Source organism: Brachionichthys hirsutus, chromosome 19, assembly GCF_040956055.1.
Source record: "Brachionichthys hirsutus isolate HB-005 chromosome 19, CSIRO-AGI_Bhir_v1, whole genome shotgun sequence".
NCBI classification, from domain to species: Eukaryota; Metazoa; Chordata; class Actinopteri; order Lophiiformes; family Brachionichthyidae; genus Brachionichthys; species Brachionichthys hirsutus.
The window spans coordinates 2,125,209-2,140,667 of record NC_090915.1 but is presented as its reverse complement, the minus strand read 5'-3'; the positions used below and the strand labels follow the sequence as shown (position 1 = coordinate 2,140,667).

At 48.3% G+C, this 15,459-nt stretch overlaps 1 protein-coding gene across 1 annotated transcript in view; it reads right to left on the bottom strand.

Moving 5' to 3' along the window:
- adamts6 (ADAM metallopeptidase with thrombospondin type 1 motif, 6) overlaps nucleotides 1–15,114 on the bottom strand; it is a 30,291-nt gene extending 15,177 nt beyond the window's left edge. The window contains exons 1-11 of the mRNA XM_068752826.1: nucleotides 15,015–15,114; nucleotides 14,539–14,921; nucleotides 12,699–12,873; nucleotides 11,931–12,154; nucleotides 11,735–11,818; nucleotides 10,922–11,067; nucleotides 9,551–9,594; nucleotides 7,648–7,753; nucleotides 6,244–6,390; nucleotides 2,480–2,621; nucleotides 226–333 (exon numbers count right to left, since the gene is read on the bottom strand). Coding sequence (XP_068608927.1) covers nucleotides 226–333; nucleotides 2,480–2,621; nucleotides 6,244–6,390; nucleotides 7,648–7,753; nucleotides 9,551–9,594; nucleotides 10,922–11,067; nucleotides 11,735–11,818; nucleotides 11,931–12,154; nucleotides 12,699–12,873; nucleotides 14,539–14,921; nucleotides 15,015–15,114 — 1,659 coding nt within the window. The remainder of the gene's footprint in view (nucleotides 1–225; nucleotides 334–2,479; nucleotides 2,622–6,243; nucleotides 6,391–7,647; nucleotides 7,754–9,550; nucleotides 9,595–10,921; nucleotides 11,068–11,734; nucleotides 11,819–11,930; nucleotides 12,155–12,698; nucleotides 12,874–14,538; nucleotides 14,922–15,014) is intronic.
- Between the last annotated feature and the right edge of the window lie 345 nt (nucleotides 15,115–15,459).

The window sequence follows — 15,459 nt, the reverse complement described above, 5'->3', positions numbered from 1 at the left end:
CTAACCTTGCTTAACGAGAGAAGGAAGTTCCTGCCACCTTAAATCTAGTGACGTTTTTGGACCGTTTGAAGGATCGCACAAAATCGTCTACTCCGACTAAGTTCATGTTTCCATGGCGGAGGGACTCCTTGATGTGGATCCATACACAGGGGGTCCTTTAGCATTACGAGATGGGCCACACCGCCTGGCATCCATCCATCACCTGAGAAACACTGGACGACTCACCCCCTTGTCGATGCTGCTGGTCTGGCACAGCGTCCCCTCTGCAGCCGGAATACTGTTGGTTACGCAGCGGTTGCTTTTGCTAAGGCACCAGAGCTCTCTACACACTTCCTAGGAAAGAAGGCAAAAGCAAGTTGGTCAGAATGAATCAATGAAGCCGAACGAGGGCAGTGCGCCGCTGAGTTAGCGAGAGGAAGATTCATCCATAAATCTGGATGAGTCCAGATCAGATCAGGGGTGGGGGCGGCGCTTCAGGAGCCCACGTGCTTTGGATCGCCGTGCATCTTGAGCAATACGCCAAAAGGTCATCGGGTGCTGTTAGCGTTCTCTTGTGAGAAATGAAGAGTCAGCTGGATCAACACCGTGACTAACGTTTGCTCACATTCACCTCACGACCACACGGGACCGTGACATCAGGTGAAGAAATCCAATTTCTGCTTCTTCAGGGAAATGAGAAGTGAGCAAAAAGTCGTAGATTAACACAGCTGACAAACAGCCGTCGTGTTCCAGAGTGTCCTGAATCACACACATCTGTCTTCCCCTCCTCAGCCGAGAACATGAGGAGAATCCATTGGGCTTACTGGATGAAGGGAGAGTGTGTGTGAGACGGAGATAGTCGGGAGACAGAATTAAGTTGTCCCCAAATAAATAAAGAGCCTGTCCAGATTAAATAACGCAGCAAACTGCCACTTTCTGGCCGCCAGCTGCTTTCAGTAAGGCGGCCCAGTTGGTCGTGGGCCGGGGGGGTGGGGGGGGGGGGGGGGTGTTAACAGACATGGATGGGGACCTGACGGGGGGGACAAGGCGGCGGGGCCACTCAGACAGGGCCTTGCTATAGTTAAAATAACCATTTTGCTATCTGACAGCGCATCAACTTTGATGTAGTCTGGCTGAACTTCTCATCCTTTCCCTTCACTTCTCTTCCGTAATCTTTTGGAGTGTAAAGGAATATTCATCCTCATGTGGAGGAGGTCGATAGGTCACGTCTGGGTCTCCAGAAGCCAGACTCTTCCTTTCATTAGTTCTTTCATCCACTTCTATCCGTGGTCGCGTCCGTCCCGCAAGCTTCTGCAGAGGTCGTCGTTTTCACGCACACGGCTTTTTGAAATAGACCTGATTGTTAGTTAGATCAAAAAGTCTAATAAAGCTCTGCTGAGTCAGCGCTAGAATCCCATACATTCATAATCATCTTTTATGATGATCTAAAAACCACAATTATGAGTTTAGGAGCCAAAATGACAGGGCTTGATTTGAGGCCTGTTATAATCTGCTGTCAGATATTTCTTTCAATGACATTAAATATAACTCTGTGATCTCAGCTAATCTCGTCCCCTTTTTTTTTTCAGGTGTGGGGGGGGGGAAATATTTCTGTAGTCCAAACATTAATTAAATCTTTGAAGATTAGCGGTTGGTCCTTGTCTTTCGCTACCTGCGTTATTTTGGATTCTAAGGTTCGAATCGGATGAGGAGAGCTTTGGCTTCTGTTCTTCATTTATTAATTGAGGAAGTTTCCGAGCTGCAAATTACAAATAATTATATGTCAACTTGTGGAAAGACACCCCAGATCCAGTTTTGGCTGCAACAGTAATAAAGCAATTATCTTACAATTGCCCTCCTTGCATGTTTTCCACCCTTTAATCTAATCCAGGAAATATAAACTGTTATTATCCCGGTGAGGAATGAACATGCTGAAGCTGTACAAATGGACTGGTGCTACCAGTTCGCTTAATTTTTTTCCTCCTCAAAGGAAGTTCTATTTTTGCCAGTATGTCTTTACTCGAAAGGTTAGGACTATATATTGATTATTATTAGATTTGGGGTGGAAGGGTACGACCTGAGGAACAATCATTTAGACCAGTGATCCCCAACCATTTGTTACCGCGCCGCACAGAAAGAATAACTAATGCATACAATTTCTGTTGTATCGATTTTTGCATCTAAAAGGTGTTTTATTTGGAAAAACTACCGGATTTTCTCCAACGTAACATTCACATGGGAATTTTCTTGGTCACAAATCCAATCTGTGTGGAGTTTTATGTTTGTCCGAATGGGTTTTCTCCGGGTTCTCTGGTTTCCTCCAAAAACATACAATTTAGGTGATTTGATCACTCCAACATATCCGTAGTGTATGAGTGTGCGCGGGAATGGTTGTCTGGCTGTGTGTGGATTATGGGAATATTCTGGATCCGGTTTTCCCAGATTGGACTAAAAAGTGGGATTGGGAACCCTTGGAGAGGCAGAGATGCTGGTTTCTTACCCCATACTTGCACTGGCGTGAGGAGGCTCCGTATTGGAAGCGACACTGCTCGTCTGCTTCGTACACCTGCCCCGGGGCCACTGTTGGGTACAGGAAGTCTCGTTTCAAAGGTTCATTGTCCAGACACGTCCCCCGACCTGAGCTGTCAAAAAAACAAACCCACAATAGGATTGTTTCTTACACAAAGGTGCCTTTCTAAACTTTTCTGATGGCAGAGGTAGAAATGCCAAGATTGTATAATTGAAGTCTCTCGACTAGACTGGTGCGGTTTGATTGTAATTTTAGCGGCTATCTACCGCCGCAGGAGGCTTGTCAGACATCCCACATGGCGTGTGGTTAATGTCGATATCACACATCAACACCTCCTCATCAAAGGGAGGGCTGAAGCAGAATAAGAGGCAATTTACCCCAGGAAAAGAGTCTTAGACTGATTATATGGCTCTGTGCTCTACTATTCCGTACGTCACTGCCGAGACTGATTCCACAGATGAGCCAATAAAATAGCAGCGCAGGGAAAGGGGGAGAATGATCTGGACCGAGCTGTGGGTCATACACCCAGGCCCGAGATGATGTTTAGTCTGTTTTGTCAGCTCCGTGTGCGCACACACATTTGATGCAGCTTTTTAGTATTCTAAAAAATAAAAGTGCTTGATTTAAGGAGCCCATTCTTTGCCGAGGTGTCTGTTTATTCTACGCCGAGATGCCTGAGGACACTCGGCTGACCTTTTTCCAACACGTAAGACATTGGAATCGTACGCGAGACAAGCGCCAATAAACAAACACATGTATTTCATTTTAATCTCTACCTCCCCTCTTTCTCCCTGACTCAGAGGTTTCTCTCAAGGCAACAACTATTTACTACAAGACTGAGGTCTTTCCAGATGCTGCAGCTGCAAAATGCTTCCCATGCTTCGAAAGGAAAAGTGGGCCAGCGTGCAACTATAACCCAAAGCAAAGACTTAAGCGTCACCTGAACGCACCGGCGAAAATAAATTGCACTTTTCCATGATGTTATTTCAAAGTGTAAAAGTGGCTTTTGCCGAAAAAGGCAATCTTGAACTCTTGAGTTGACTCAAACGCGGTGGCAGCAGGTGAGTCATCGTTCGGTAGCGTTAGGCTCGACCGGTCAAAAATGTCATTTTACTAGGAAATACAACAGATAAATTCCCCCAACTAACACCTTAACTTTACTGGTCAGTTAATTGGTTGGTTAAATGTCCCATTTTACGGGTAGGTTATCTACTGGACTGTTCTCTCCATGCAATCCATTACATTTTGCTGCAGATCCAGATTGAGATTTAAAAAATTGTTAATCATTTTCTTTAACAGCAAAATATTGTTTTGGAGAAAACGCTTCCTCCCTTTCTTCAACTATCCATCTCCTCCTTCCTGAATACTGAAGGGAATAATCCTGCTTCCTGGCTCTGGTTGCTCTTCGGACCTTTGCATCACACAGAGACAAAGACAAACTATGCCTCAGTATTCATTGATTTATAGAGAGACAAAGTCCTCAAAGTGTAAACATTGTAGATAGACTATTATTGAAGATCATCCCAAAAGTCCTTCACTCTGAGAGGAAATATCCTCCAAGAAGCAAAGTGTCTCAATGATGCGGGTACAAACCATAATGATGTTAAGACACAATAGTTATCCTAAGACTCAAGTCTAATACAGAATTTGTGGTCTGGGAATATGTAATAATCCCAAACTGCATGCCAAATAACGTTTGCATCAAACTGACATACAGAATAAACTGTGACTGAACTGCGGGTACACTCATAAACCGTTCCTAAAAACCCAAGAAAAACACCACATATTGCTTTTGCAAGACAGTGAATCCAGGCCAACAGCACAGCCAAAGCTGTTTACTTGGCTTGGAGAAGCATGTGTAATATCCAAAACTCTGATTGAGGGAGAAAAAAGGGGGGGGGGGGGGCGTTTACAGACAAAACACTTTTATAAGAAAAAGCTACAGGCAATAAAACCAAAATGAAAAGAAATAAGTCAAGCAACAGATGATGCAAATAGGGGTATAATAAAGACTAAGACTCTTATAAAACAAGCAAAACGGCTTTGTCTCGCTCTCTCTTTTTTTTTTGGCTTCGGTCACTCAAGCCAAAAATGACGATGGACCAGAGAGGCAACTCTTTGTGTCCCGGTAGAAAGGCCATCGCTGCCACAAGAGCCGCTCGCTAACTGAACATGAATTCACAAACAGACACAGGGAACATGAACGTATAATTTAAGTGCGGATGCAAAGGCACGGCTCAGTTTTGTCCCTAGTGACGTTTTACAGGTATTGCAGGGTCAAAGATCTTTGACTGAATAGACCGGTCTCTTGGTCTGTTTAGTCACCAGTGGTAAAAACACAGACTTTTTCCTCTGTCTCCCCCAATTTTTAAGGCATTACAAACAAATTGTGAACACCTTATTAAGTAGATATGAACACATGAACATTTTCTTGGCTTTCACAAACAGATACAAACCTAGCATTTTATTAGCATTTATTTTTGGAAGATGTTTTCTATCCAGCCGAGGGGAATCTAAGTCTCAGATTCCATCTCTGTTTTTGGAGATATTTGACTTATTTCGCAGCTTAATGTCCCACTATGAGCACCAGGCGCTGTCACATGGTGCAGGGCACTCGGTGCATGGTTGCTTTTTCCACTTAAGACTTGTGGATTGGATTGGAACGGCAGAGTTGGATGATAATTCTCTGTGGGTTCTTCATAATACATTGTAATTTCATCCATTTTTATTATAAAGATATTGATTAGAGCAACTTTAACAGCACCGTGACTCATTCAGAGCCAAATGTGGCATGTTATTTTTGGTTGCCTTGTAAAATTTGGTTCTTGTGAAAAACTCTTCCACATGTTTGAAAGAGTCAACATCACTGTTTGCCGTAGTTTACAGCCATCCTGTCATTGGGTGCAAGCGAGTAATGAGCAGGCAAGTAAGAGTTGAGTGCTCGAAAGACGAGGACTCGGCCTCATTCATGGTTGAAGAAGACATTTAGTTTGAGGGCAGGATGACTCTTGGGCTCATTATTTAAATGGGAAGTTCACCTGAGCATCATGGCCAAGTCAGTGGTCAACGTAAATGTAAAATGTTGTCCATCACTAAATGTGACAGTCTTGCAAGACTAAAGACGAAGAAGTGCGTTTTTCCTTTTATGATCTGATCCAGGGATCCCGTCCTGAATCAAGCATTCCTCAATCCTCTTAATTCATTGAGACACCTCAATGGGTACTCAATGTACCCATTACCTGCAGTTCATGCAGTCCTGTTATGACTACAGGAACACTTCAGACATCACTGCCAGACTATGAAGACCAGCTCCAGATGTTTTTTTCTGGCCTCTAACTGAGAAACCTGTGTAAGATTTTTTTTCACCATGCCAAGCTGGCAGGACTCATCCCTCGTTCTGCCAAACGCCACCACTTTACTCCTCAGTTTATTTGGGCACTTTGGTCGAGGGCAGCTTGCCTACACATCACCACGGAGGACCACATGAGCTCAATCATCGCCCACCCTGTGGTGCGAGGATGCAAGGGTGGAAGGCACTCACTTATCATACACAACCACAAGGAGGTCTGGCAAGAGTGTTGGTGATGAAATGGATATGACTAAGTGGGAAAGGACTTGCATACAAGGCAGCCTAGCGGGTCACCACAAGAGCCAGTCAGCGGCAGCGGGTTGTAAAGGACAGCAGGCGTGCACCTTCCCTCCACTGTGAAGACACGCAATCATCATTCACTTACTCGAGAAAGCTGGTGATGTAGTCTTTGCTGCAGGCCGACCAGGAGAAAGGGTTGGTGTTGGCCGTTATGTGAGCGGCCATCAGTTTGGCGGTCTCGTGGCCTTTGGTGCCGCAGGAATTCCCAATCCCATCATGGTTCATCCCGAAACTGAAACGCACAAACCTGGGCATGAGTAACCGTCGGTCTAAGAGCGACCATTCTTTTTGCTCGCTACGCAGTTTAGATGAGGATCCAGGTTGCTGTTTGTAAGAGGTGGTCGTAAAGATCGAACTCTGAAACAGCTGTGTTGAGGAGAGCCAGGGGTCAGGGGTCAAACCCTGTCTGGGGCGCTGCAGGAATGAAAAGGGTTCTAATCACCACTCTGATGCCGGCCTGTCAATCACGCGCTGCAGGTCTCAGCAGGCCGCGAGTCAGCGCCGACCCAAGCAGAGTCTTTGAGGATCAATCGTTGCACCACGGAGCAGAAACCCAAACAGCTCCTCTGTTATGAAAGCTGCTCAACAACTTACTTCACACTGAGAGATGAAAATGAATCATTTTAACAATTTCTATATATATATTAAACTTATCTGTCTGGATAGCATTTAGGAGAAGAATCTCGAGTTACATCAAGATGTCGAAGCTGACTTTTCCTTGCAGTCAAAGGAGCACATCAGGCCTAATGTATATAACAAACCCGACCACACCGCACAGCCTGATCCTGTTTTTCTAAAGCTGCCGTTTATGACATTTTACCCTACTCTGGAAATAAATCAGTCCGGATGAAACCCCACTGGAGTGGGGGTTTTTTTTTTTTATACATCCTCCAGAAGCAGAGACTATTTTTACAACAGCCCCACAACAGAAGCAGACACGAGACATAATAAAGGAAATTGCCATCTTGCTGAACTCTCTCTCTCTCTTGAGAGAGAGAGGGATACGTAGACTAATACATCATCATTATTTTGCTTTATATTCAGGAAGAGAGAGCCAGAGGTATGTGAACACTGATATTTGCATGAGGAAATATGTGGAGATACAGTTCAAGACATCTGCAGGGGCTACATGAAGGTCTGGCAAACTCAAGTAGTGAGAAATGTTGGTTTCGGAGCGATTATTACGGCGCGCAGTCGTCAAATGTTTAAAGGTTTGTGGGCTCGAGTCAAAGGAGTTGGACTCGACCGAGTCATGAATCTAACAACGATAGACTCGACAAACTTTCTAAAAAGATCACTTTGACCTCCTAAAAACTGACCCCCCCAAAAAAATATTTTATAAGGAGAGACAGAGTCGCCAGTCAATCTGGCCAGAGACTCGTCCCACAAAGCTTCCTGTCAGGAGGCAATGTTATGCATCCCGCGGCCAATGATGTGTCGTCTTTCTGTCGTTTTAAATCTAGTTTTCAGTAAAAGTATTAAAACTCACTTGTGGCCGATCTCGTGCGCAATGGTGAAAGCAGAACCGAGGCCGATGTCTTCGTTGATGCTGCAACTCCTCTCTGGCTCACACATTCCAGCCACCGAGGCCAAGCCTGGAAACACACGCCAGACAAACGTACAAGCACAGGGTCAAGAATTCTGAGGCGCCGTAGTCACAAAAGCGTCTTTTTTATTCCTTGTGAACTACAGTGACCACTGGGAAAGAGTCTAGACAAGGCTGGGGTTCGATTTAGATTTATACATTTCAATTCATGTAACAAGGGGTGGCGTAAAACACGGCCCAAGGAGGGGAACGTAAGGGGTCCCTCGGCAACGCCAGAAACCTGTCAGAGCGAGCGCTGGAGAGGAGAATCCGTTTAAATGTAAGACCTCTCAGACATCCAGGTGTCGCGGGTTCTAAAGCCTGACAGGTCAGATTAGGAGACAGGAGGCCATTCTTCACAGATTGCATCTGCAGGTGAGTGGCGAGCGGATCGTGTGACAGCGCTAAGCAGGTGTGTGTGTGTTGGGGGATGTGCAGCATTACCAGGGGAGGAAAGTCTTTGCTTTACAAAGCAGGAGACTCGTTTTATTTTGTTTTGTGAATCTGCACACATCTCTTAATCAGTGCAAATAAAAGATATCGCTGTTTACTTTGGAGGATGCGTCGCGGCGTAAGGAGGAGATTTGGGCGCACTAACCTTTGGAATTGATCTGGCGTTGCTTTGCACGTGCAGACCGAGTCGGTCGCGGAGCACGCTCAGCGATCCGTGCGACGTGCGACGTCGACGGATGCCGCTAAGCACCTGCATCTGCACTTGTGACCACGTCGGCCACATTTTGTTGGTCGGCGCTGCTTCTGTATATTTTGTGTGAACTCTGCACTTCCCTGCTGGAAGCGGCGTGGCTTTTGTATCCGCTTTGCTAAGAGGCTAAACAAGAATAGACTCGCAAATCAGGACGCCACTGAAACCATTACTGCTGTGAAAGAGGGAGCCTGGAGGTGAAAAAAAGGAGGAGAGGGAGGTAAAGGAAGGAGGTAAAGGAAGGAGGCTACTCTGCGATTAGTTTAAGACTGAGTGTGTGTAAAGTGGGACGTGCATGAGCGCACACACACAGCGGTGTTGTTTGCTTAGCGCCGGGGTGGACTGTGGATTATCTCCACGACCCTAAAGGCCAGCGATCTGACCCGAGAGCATGATCCCCCCCCCCCCCCTAAGAGAAGGAGAGGGAGGAGAGGAGGGGAGGAGAAGAGGACAAGGGGGGGTTGAGACAACGAGGAAGCCAAGCAGATGCTAGGGCAATTAAAGCGACGGGGGAATGTGATGAATGCGGTCAATCTGTCAAACCACCCCTGAAGTCACAATATTACCTTCGAGATATACTGTGGAGCCTGCAGGGCCTCGACAAAGATAAGATGGGGAGAGAGGGGCTGGTTGGGTCGGAGGGGGGGGGTCTCTGCCAATGCTTGCTGTCCTTATTCCACCAGCCGGCATCTCCCCTTCTCCTGCATTCTCTCACACGCCCTGTAATTGTCCTTTCCCCCTTCATTTTACTTTCAACTCCTCCTTTTCTTCTCCATCTACTCCTCTTCACCCCGCCTTCGGCCTCCTAACGCATACTTTACCTTTCTGTCTCCACCCGGGTGGAAGTGCAAACGTTTTTTTTTGGAAAGCCGCCGTTGGTTCGACACACAAAGGGGGGGGGGGTTACCGAGGAGCCATAACGACACAAGCTCACGCATCCTTCTCATTACGTCTCACAGGAGGAGCTTTCGGGTGTTTTCTGAGGACAGTGCCGAATGCGAAAATAAAAACCTCACCGGGGGGGGGGGGGGGGGGGGGACGACAACGACGACAAAGTGTCTTTTTATAAGATGCATGAATGGTCCTGTGCTGCGAGCCACTCACCTAAGGTGCCGCAGGGCTTGTTCTTGTAGGTGCAGATGTCGTACCTAGAAGAGGGAAGAGCTCAAATCAACCCCGCGCCTTTTACACTGACCGGCTTCATCCTCTGAGCATCCCGTCGACGGTCTGCTCAGTTCTGGTCTCAACCTTTAGCAGAGCGCGTTGATCTCAGGAACCGGGCCTGTGCGAAGCGTTTCCCGGCCAGAACCGCGAGAACCTTTGATCTGTGTTCCTGTGGTTTTCCCACTTTCAGGTAATCCAATAGCGCGTAGGGGAAAACAAGCACTTTAAGAATACATTTGATGAATGATCCAATCATTCCTAAAGCTTTTAATATATTAAAACCAAGGGCAACCCCCCCTCTGTCCCCATTAAACTCTTCCTCTCCCACCTTTTACTCCCACTCTGCCCCCCCCCCCCCCCCCCCCAGTGGAGCGAGGCACGATCGGGACCTCCTTAAGGGCGTCTGTTTGTTTGGATTTATTTCCCTAATTTCCCAGCGACGTCGGCGGCGCTGCTGCCGGGGGAAACGGCGAATCACGTCGATGGGAAGGTTTTGTTGTTTCCTGCATCCTGTTTGCAGCAGCTCCATCCGTCGCTGGTGCATCGAGGCTCCAAAGCCCTGAACTAAATCACGCTTCTTTAACGGCATTCCACTGTTGAAGGAATGTCGGAGCGCTCCTCCAGACACGGCGGTTAATGAGGGTGTCTGCGGGCAGCTATTTATTCTTTCTCTAATATTAGCATCTCTGAGCTCAGATCCTGCCCACAGCTCATTATCGCATCATCTCTCGCCTACATTCGCCCTGTTGTTTCCCTCTAATGCTACATTTGCGCCGCCGTCATTTATCACTAAGGTACATTATGTTCATCAGCGGCGTCGATGTGCAATAGTAGCCTCCGTTTATTTTATTTTATCTCTATTTTTAGATTCCTTAACCATGAAAACACACCTTTAACAATTAGATTCACGTTGATATCATTTATAGTTTAGAAGTTGATTCTGCCATGGAAGTAGCCAAAACTCAAGTTGCCAGGTTATGAGGCCGAAACACGCGTTCTGGCAGCAGGGAGGCTTATTTCAGGTAACGACAGAGGTTTGCTGTTTTGGCGACACCCAAACGGCACCTGAGGAAAACACATTTTGTTTTAAGAGCTGCCGTCTTTATTCCCACCAGCTTTTATAGTCACAGGTAAAGTTTGAACACAAGGGTGAGGTTTCAGTGTTGAAGCAGCTGCCAGTCTCCTAGCAACACAAACACAAACCCGTCTCTAAAAAAAAAAAAGAAATACCGTTGTCTTCTCAGTGGAATAAGGATCCTTATTCCTGTTAGTAAGATGGTCCACATCCCAAAAGATGGCTTCCACACTTACCGGGTAATGAGAACCGCGTTGTCGTGATGAGCCATCCCGTTTTCAGGAATGCTGTTTCCATCGCCGTGACGTGACAGGATGGACTTCTGCCACTTACAGAAACTGTCCAGGGACTTGTCGGCATGATGGTTGATCTCCAGGTTGGGCTGCCGAAGACACGGCAGACATCACGTCACAGTTAGATCGACATTTAAATGTAAAAAAAAAAACACTGATATTTATTGTACTTTAAAATGTATTGTGTGTCGTATTGTGTCTCGTAGTGGGTCGTGCTGCGTTTCGTATCACATCATATCGTCCCGCTTCCCCGTACGTCCCTAGTTCATTACGAAGAGAGATGCATCCGTGTGTGTCTGAGGACGAAATGCCGATGCTTCCAAATCCACGAAAGTAAATCCCAAAGTAATGTGTTGACAGGGAGAGCCTATCCGCCGTGCCTCCAAAGCAGGGCCATCATTTGGATGAAGGACTGGGATAAAGGGGGGGGTTGCAGAACGGTAAAAGCATTTATAGCAGGAAGAGTTAGATTAGACGAAGAGGGAGGAGGACGAGGAAAAAGCTGCCGATGTGGAAAGAAGTCAAGCAGGAAGGATTTGGGAACGTTCTATTGAAGTCTGCACAATGTCTTGATAGTAAAACGGGCGGCTGATGACGCAGCGATGCCTTCGGTGTTAATAATTAACACCGAAGGCACCGTGCTGATTAATCACGGATCAATACTGAAGGACGCATCGCCGACTCGCTTTTCAGCCAAACGTTCAAATACTGTAGATGAGTGGGAAAAGACGTGATAAAAAGGAAGCTCTTCTTCACCTGGTCTTCAGTCAGGACAATCAGCCGTGTCACGATAATGTTGACAACATTTCCTAGACTGGCATCGCGGTAAAGTTTGGCAACCTGACCTCCAGAAAAGAAGAAAAGGCACAAAGTCAGACAAATTCTGTCCGTCTCGTTTGAAACCGCGACGGCACCGCCGCAGAAATCCGCCTCAAAGAAGGATCAAACTTACAATGTTCATCACCGACAAGATGTAGTGCTCGATGTCTTTGCGTCCGTGGTAACCGACCATCATTTTATCGGCGACCACGAGTGTCTCCACGAAGCGCTCGCTGCTGACGGATCGCCTCTGTCTGCGGCCGCCGCTTGACTTCTCGCCGTCCCTTCGGCGTCCGGGAGACGAGGGGACGGGGGAAGACGTGCCGAACTGGCAAGGTGCGCTGGCCGTGGCGCGATCTGTGAGCGACAGCGGCATGCGGTGAATTACGGCATGCGTCTGCTGCAGGATGCTGATGTTGGAGGTAGAGCTGGTTTTGGTTGGGGGGGGGGGGGTCGATGCTCGATGGAGAATCTGCCCCCTTTGATCGTTTCTGACCCGGATGCTCCGGGTAAAAGAAGCCCCCAGAGGGTGCGGCTTCCTGGAGACCCAAAGGCCCAAACACCTAAACATCCACCTGGCTCTTCACATCTCCGCAGACGCAGCGTTTGATGCGGTCGCTTCTCAAAGCTGGACACGATTGTCGGTTCTATAAATAGGATTCGTATTTCAATAAAAGTCAGAGCCGAGTAGTCTCGGCGCTATTAAGGGACTTTCGTGAAAGAGGGAGGGAGACTTTTTCTTACAAGTTGAAAGGTGTCCCAGGCCAGGAGCGGCTCGGTCACGTCTACCCGAACCTGGGCCTAGAACCAAACCAGCACTTCCTCCAACCTGCTATGTATAGTTATTCCTTTGCGTCAGTCCCGCCCACACAGAGTCCAACCCAGAGGGAGGTTCACCAACCTGAAACGCCGCAGCTGAACTCCTGGCTTTGCGCTCGCGGTGAGGGAATGGCAGACATTTTATAAATAACATGTTGCTGTGCTTCTTCCAGGTTCCGTTCGCCGGAGGTGGTGGAGGATCGGTTCTTTAAGGGTTCTATCAAATACTGTTCTTCCTCTGTCGTTATAACGCCATGCTTGTTAGGAGAGAGAGAGACGCAACGGGTTACAAAACACAAGCTCAGGTGGCTGCAAAACCATAAAGCAACATCCCGCAGCGCGCTATTGGCTGGTCGGGTAGTTGTGTTATTTAACAGGAATACCTGAGAACTGCAGTATCGGTTACCACAATACTTCGTAGAAGGATGGGATGTGGGCCGGGAAAGAACTCAGTAAAATTTGACACGACTGTAGTCCTAAGAACTCAAGGGTGAGCTGCATCGTGGGGAAATGTTTTTGGATTGTAGATGATTAAATAATCAGGATGTCGGCATACATTTCTCCGTCGTGTCTTTTTGCAAACCTCCCAACTTGATGTGCAATAACAAAAAGCGGATTAGCCCTTTAAGAGCTTCGTCCTGCTAACGGTGTTGTCTTTTGGTGGACATGCCGCGTTTGTTGATAGCCTGCAGACAAATTTAAGAGCCCCGAACAATCACTCATGACCAGCGTGAGCAACGTTGTCCTCCGTCCCTCCGTGGAGCATAAACACGGCTGGCTTGGCTCGCTAAGGCGCCGCACATCACAGCAGCACACAAGCAGGACTCGGGGATTTAATAGTGCGTGATGTCACGATGGCAAACCGTCCAGACAGCTGATTGCATGAAGGTGCAGACGCGGTTTTGTCCATTTTTGGTGCTGTTAGAAAGAAGGGCAAGCGCTCGTTCGATTTATGACACCCTCTGTGGGTCTCGCCAACGCATTTGGCTTCGTGTTTTTATCCACATGATTGCATTTGCCAATAAGAGGCAGAGCCTTTCTCCCCTTCTGTAGCGTTTTCCTGAACGGAGGAGGGAGAAGATTATTATAAAGTCGTCAGGTGTCTCCGCTTGTGACGAGGAGCCGGACATTCACGCTGTCCGCTGATGAAATCCTGATAATCGGACGCTTTGTGGTCGCGTCTCGTCTGTGGCTTTAGACAGAGAAGAAGAAATCCAAACTGCACCGGCTTTTCAAATCTGACGGCAAAGCCTGATATTTAGCGCACAAAGGGAAAGAAAAGCCTCAGCTGCTTATCGGCAGCAGATCGGCGAGATGATTTCCCTCTGTGAGCATCGGCTCACTCGAAGCTGCCGGCAGACTCGGCGTGCCAAATGGACGCCAGCCAAGATCCTGCTAAGCAAACTACGATTGGTTTAATCCCCTGAAAGACTGGCGGCCATGAGAGCGACACCGGCTACGCGTATATTATCTCTCTGACATCGGTACCCGGGTTTATCCGAGGTGAGCGGCGTGCGAGGCTTTATGTGTTTGGTGAGGTCCACTTCCTGTTGGTAAAATGCACATATGACATCATTTACAGCCGTTATTATTAGAACTTCCTGTGTTGGCTGGCAAGGCAAGAAGGGGACGGCGATGCCACCTGCTGAAGACGTCAACTCGTCTCCTGGATGCAAGCATCAGGAAAAGCCGCGCCGATCCCTCAGGATTGAGCAGCGTTACGCAGAAATGAATGAACCAGTGTGGCGCCGTGGGCCGGGAAAGCCAAACGGGCTCCGGGCTCTCCTGGCGGCCATCGTAGCGTAACGTAAAGAGCAGCCGATCCCATCCCTTTATCTACATCCATCCATCCAGATGTGCATCGCGACTCCGGTGGAAAACACGACCTCTCCTCTGCAGAGGAAGCCCAACGTTCTACTCACCAGGCCTTTGCAGTTGCTGAGCGCCACGCTGGTCGTGCGGCGCTGATGTTGCAGGAATCCCACGTAGTGACAGTTATCGACCTCGCCATGGCGCCACTCCAGCCCCTCTTTGCCCCAATACTCCACCGCAAAATGTCTTGACAGCAGGTGGGGGGTGAGCGTCAGGTTTAAGTGAAAGTGCTTTCCGTAGGCTGACAGGCTGTAGAACAGCTGGGACTCCGGGGGGTCTGGTGCAGGAGCCCGTCCCATTACGGGATCCCCCGCCCCGCGTCTCCTTCGGCCCGGCCGGTGGTGCTTCACAGTGTAGCTGAGGAACGCCCCGTTCTCATCCACCCGCACCGGGACTGTCACCTGGTAGTGCTGCAGGTAGGACAGGAACTCCTCTTTTACAGGAGAAAGGACAGACGGATAGAGCAGAGGAGGCCGTGAGCGTACCGCTGGTCGCAAGGCGGAATCCTCCCGTCTGCCGGACTTACCTTGAGGGTTGTGTGAAAGTCCGTTGATGCTTTGGAGCTCAGAGGCGGCCATCACCACCAGGCTCAGAGTCCAAGTCAGCGTCTTCCACAACGTTTCCATAATTCAGGGCGAGCTGGGACATGGGGTGAGGGGGCAGAGGGTGCTGCAGACGGGCTAGAAGCACACGGGCGGTAACAAGTCCATGGTTTGCCCCTTCGCTTTAATGTTCTAGTGGTGCTCGAGGATCATCCGGGTCTCAGACTTCTCCTGAAGGCGGGCACGTCCACGTCTCGCAGGTCTCTGGATTCATGTCGGCGCAATCCATCAGACACGGTCGCTCTCAGGTGTGACTCCGAGTCGGAAGCTGGATATTGGAAACTTGCCTCGACCGATCCATCTGCATTCCTGTGGAGGGAATCAATCAGAGCTTGGAGGGCCTCGGTTGACCAGTTTAGATCACAAATA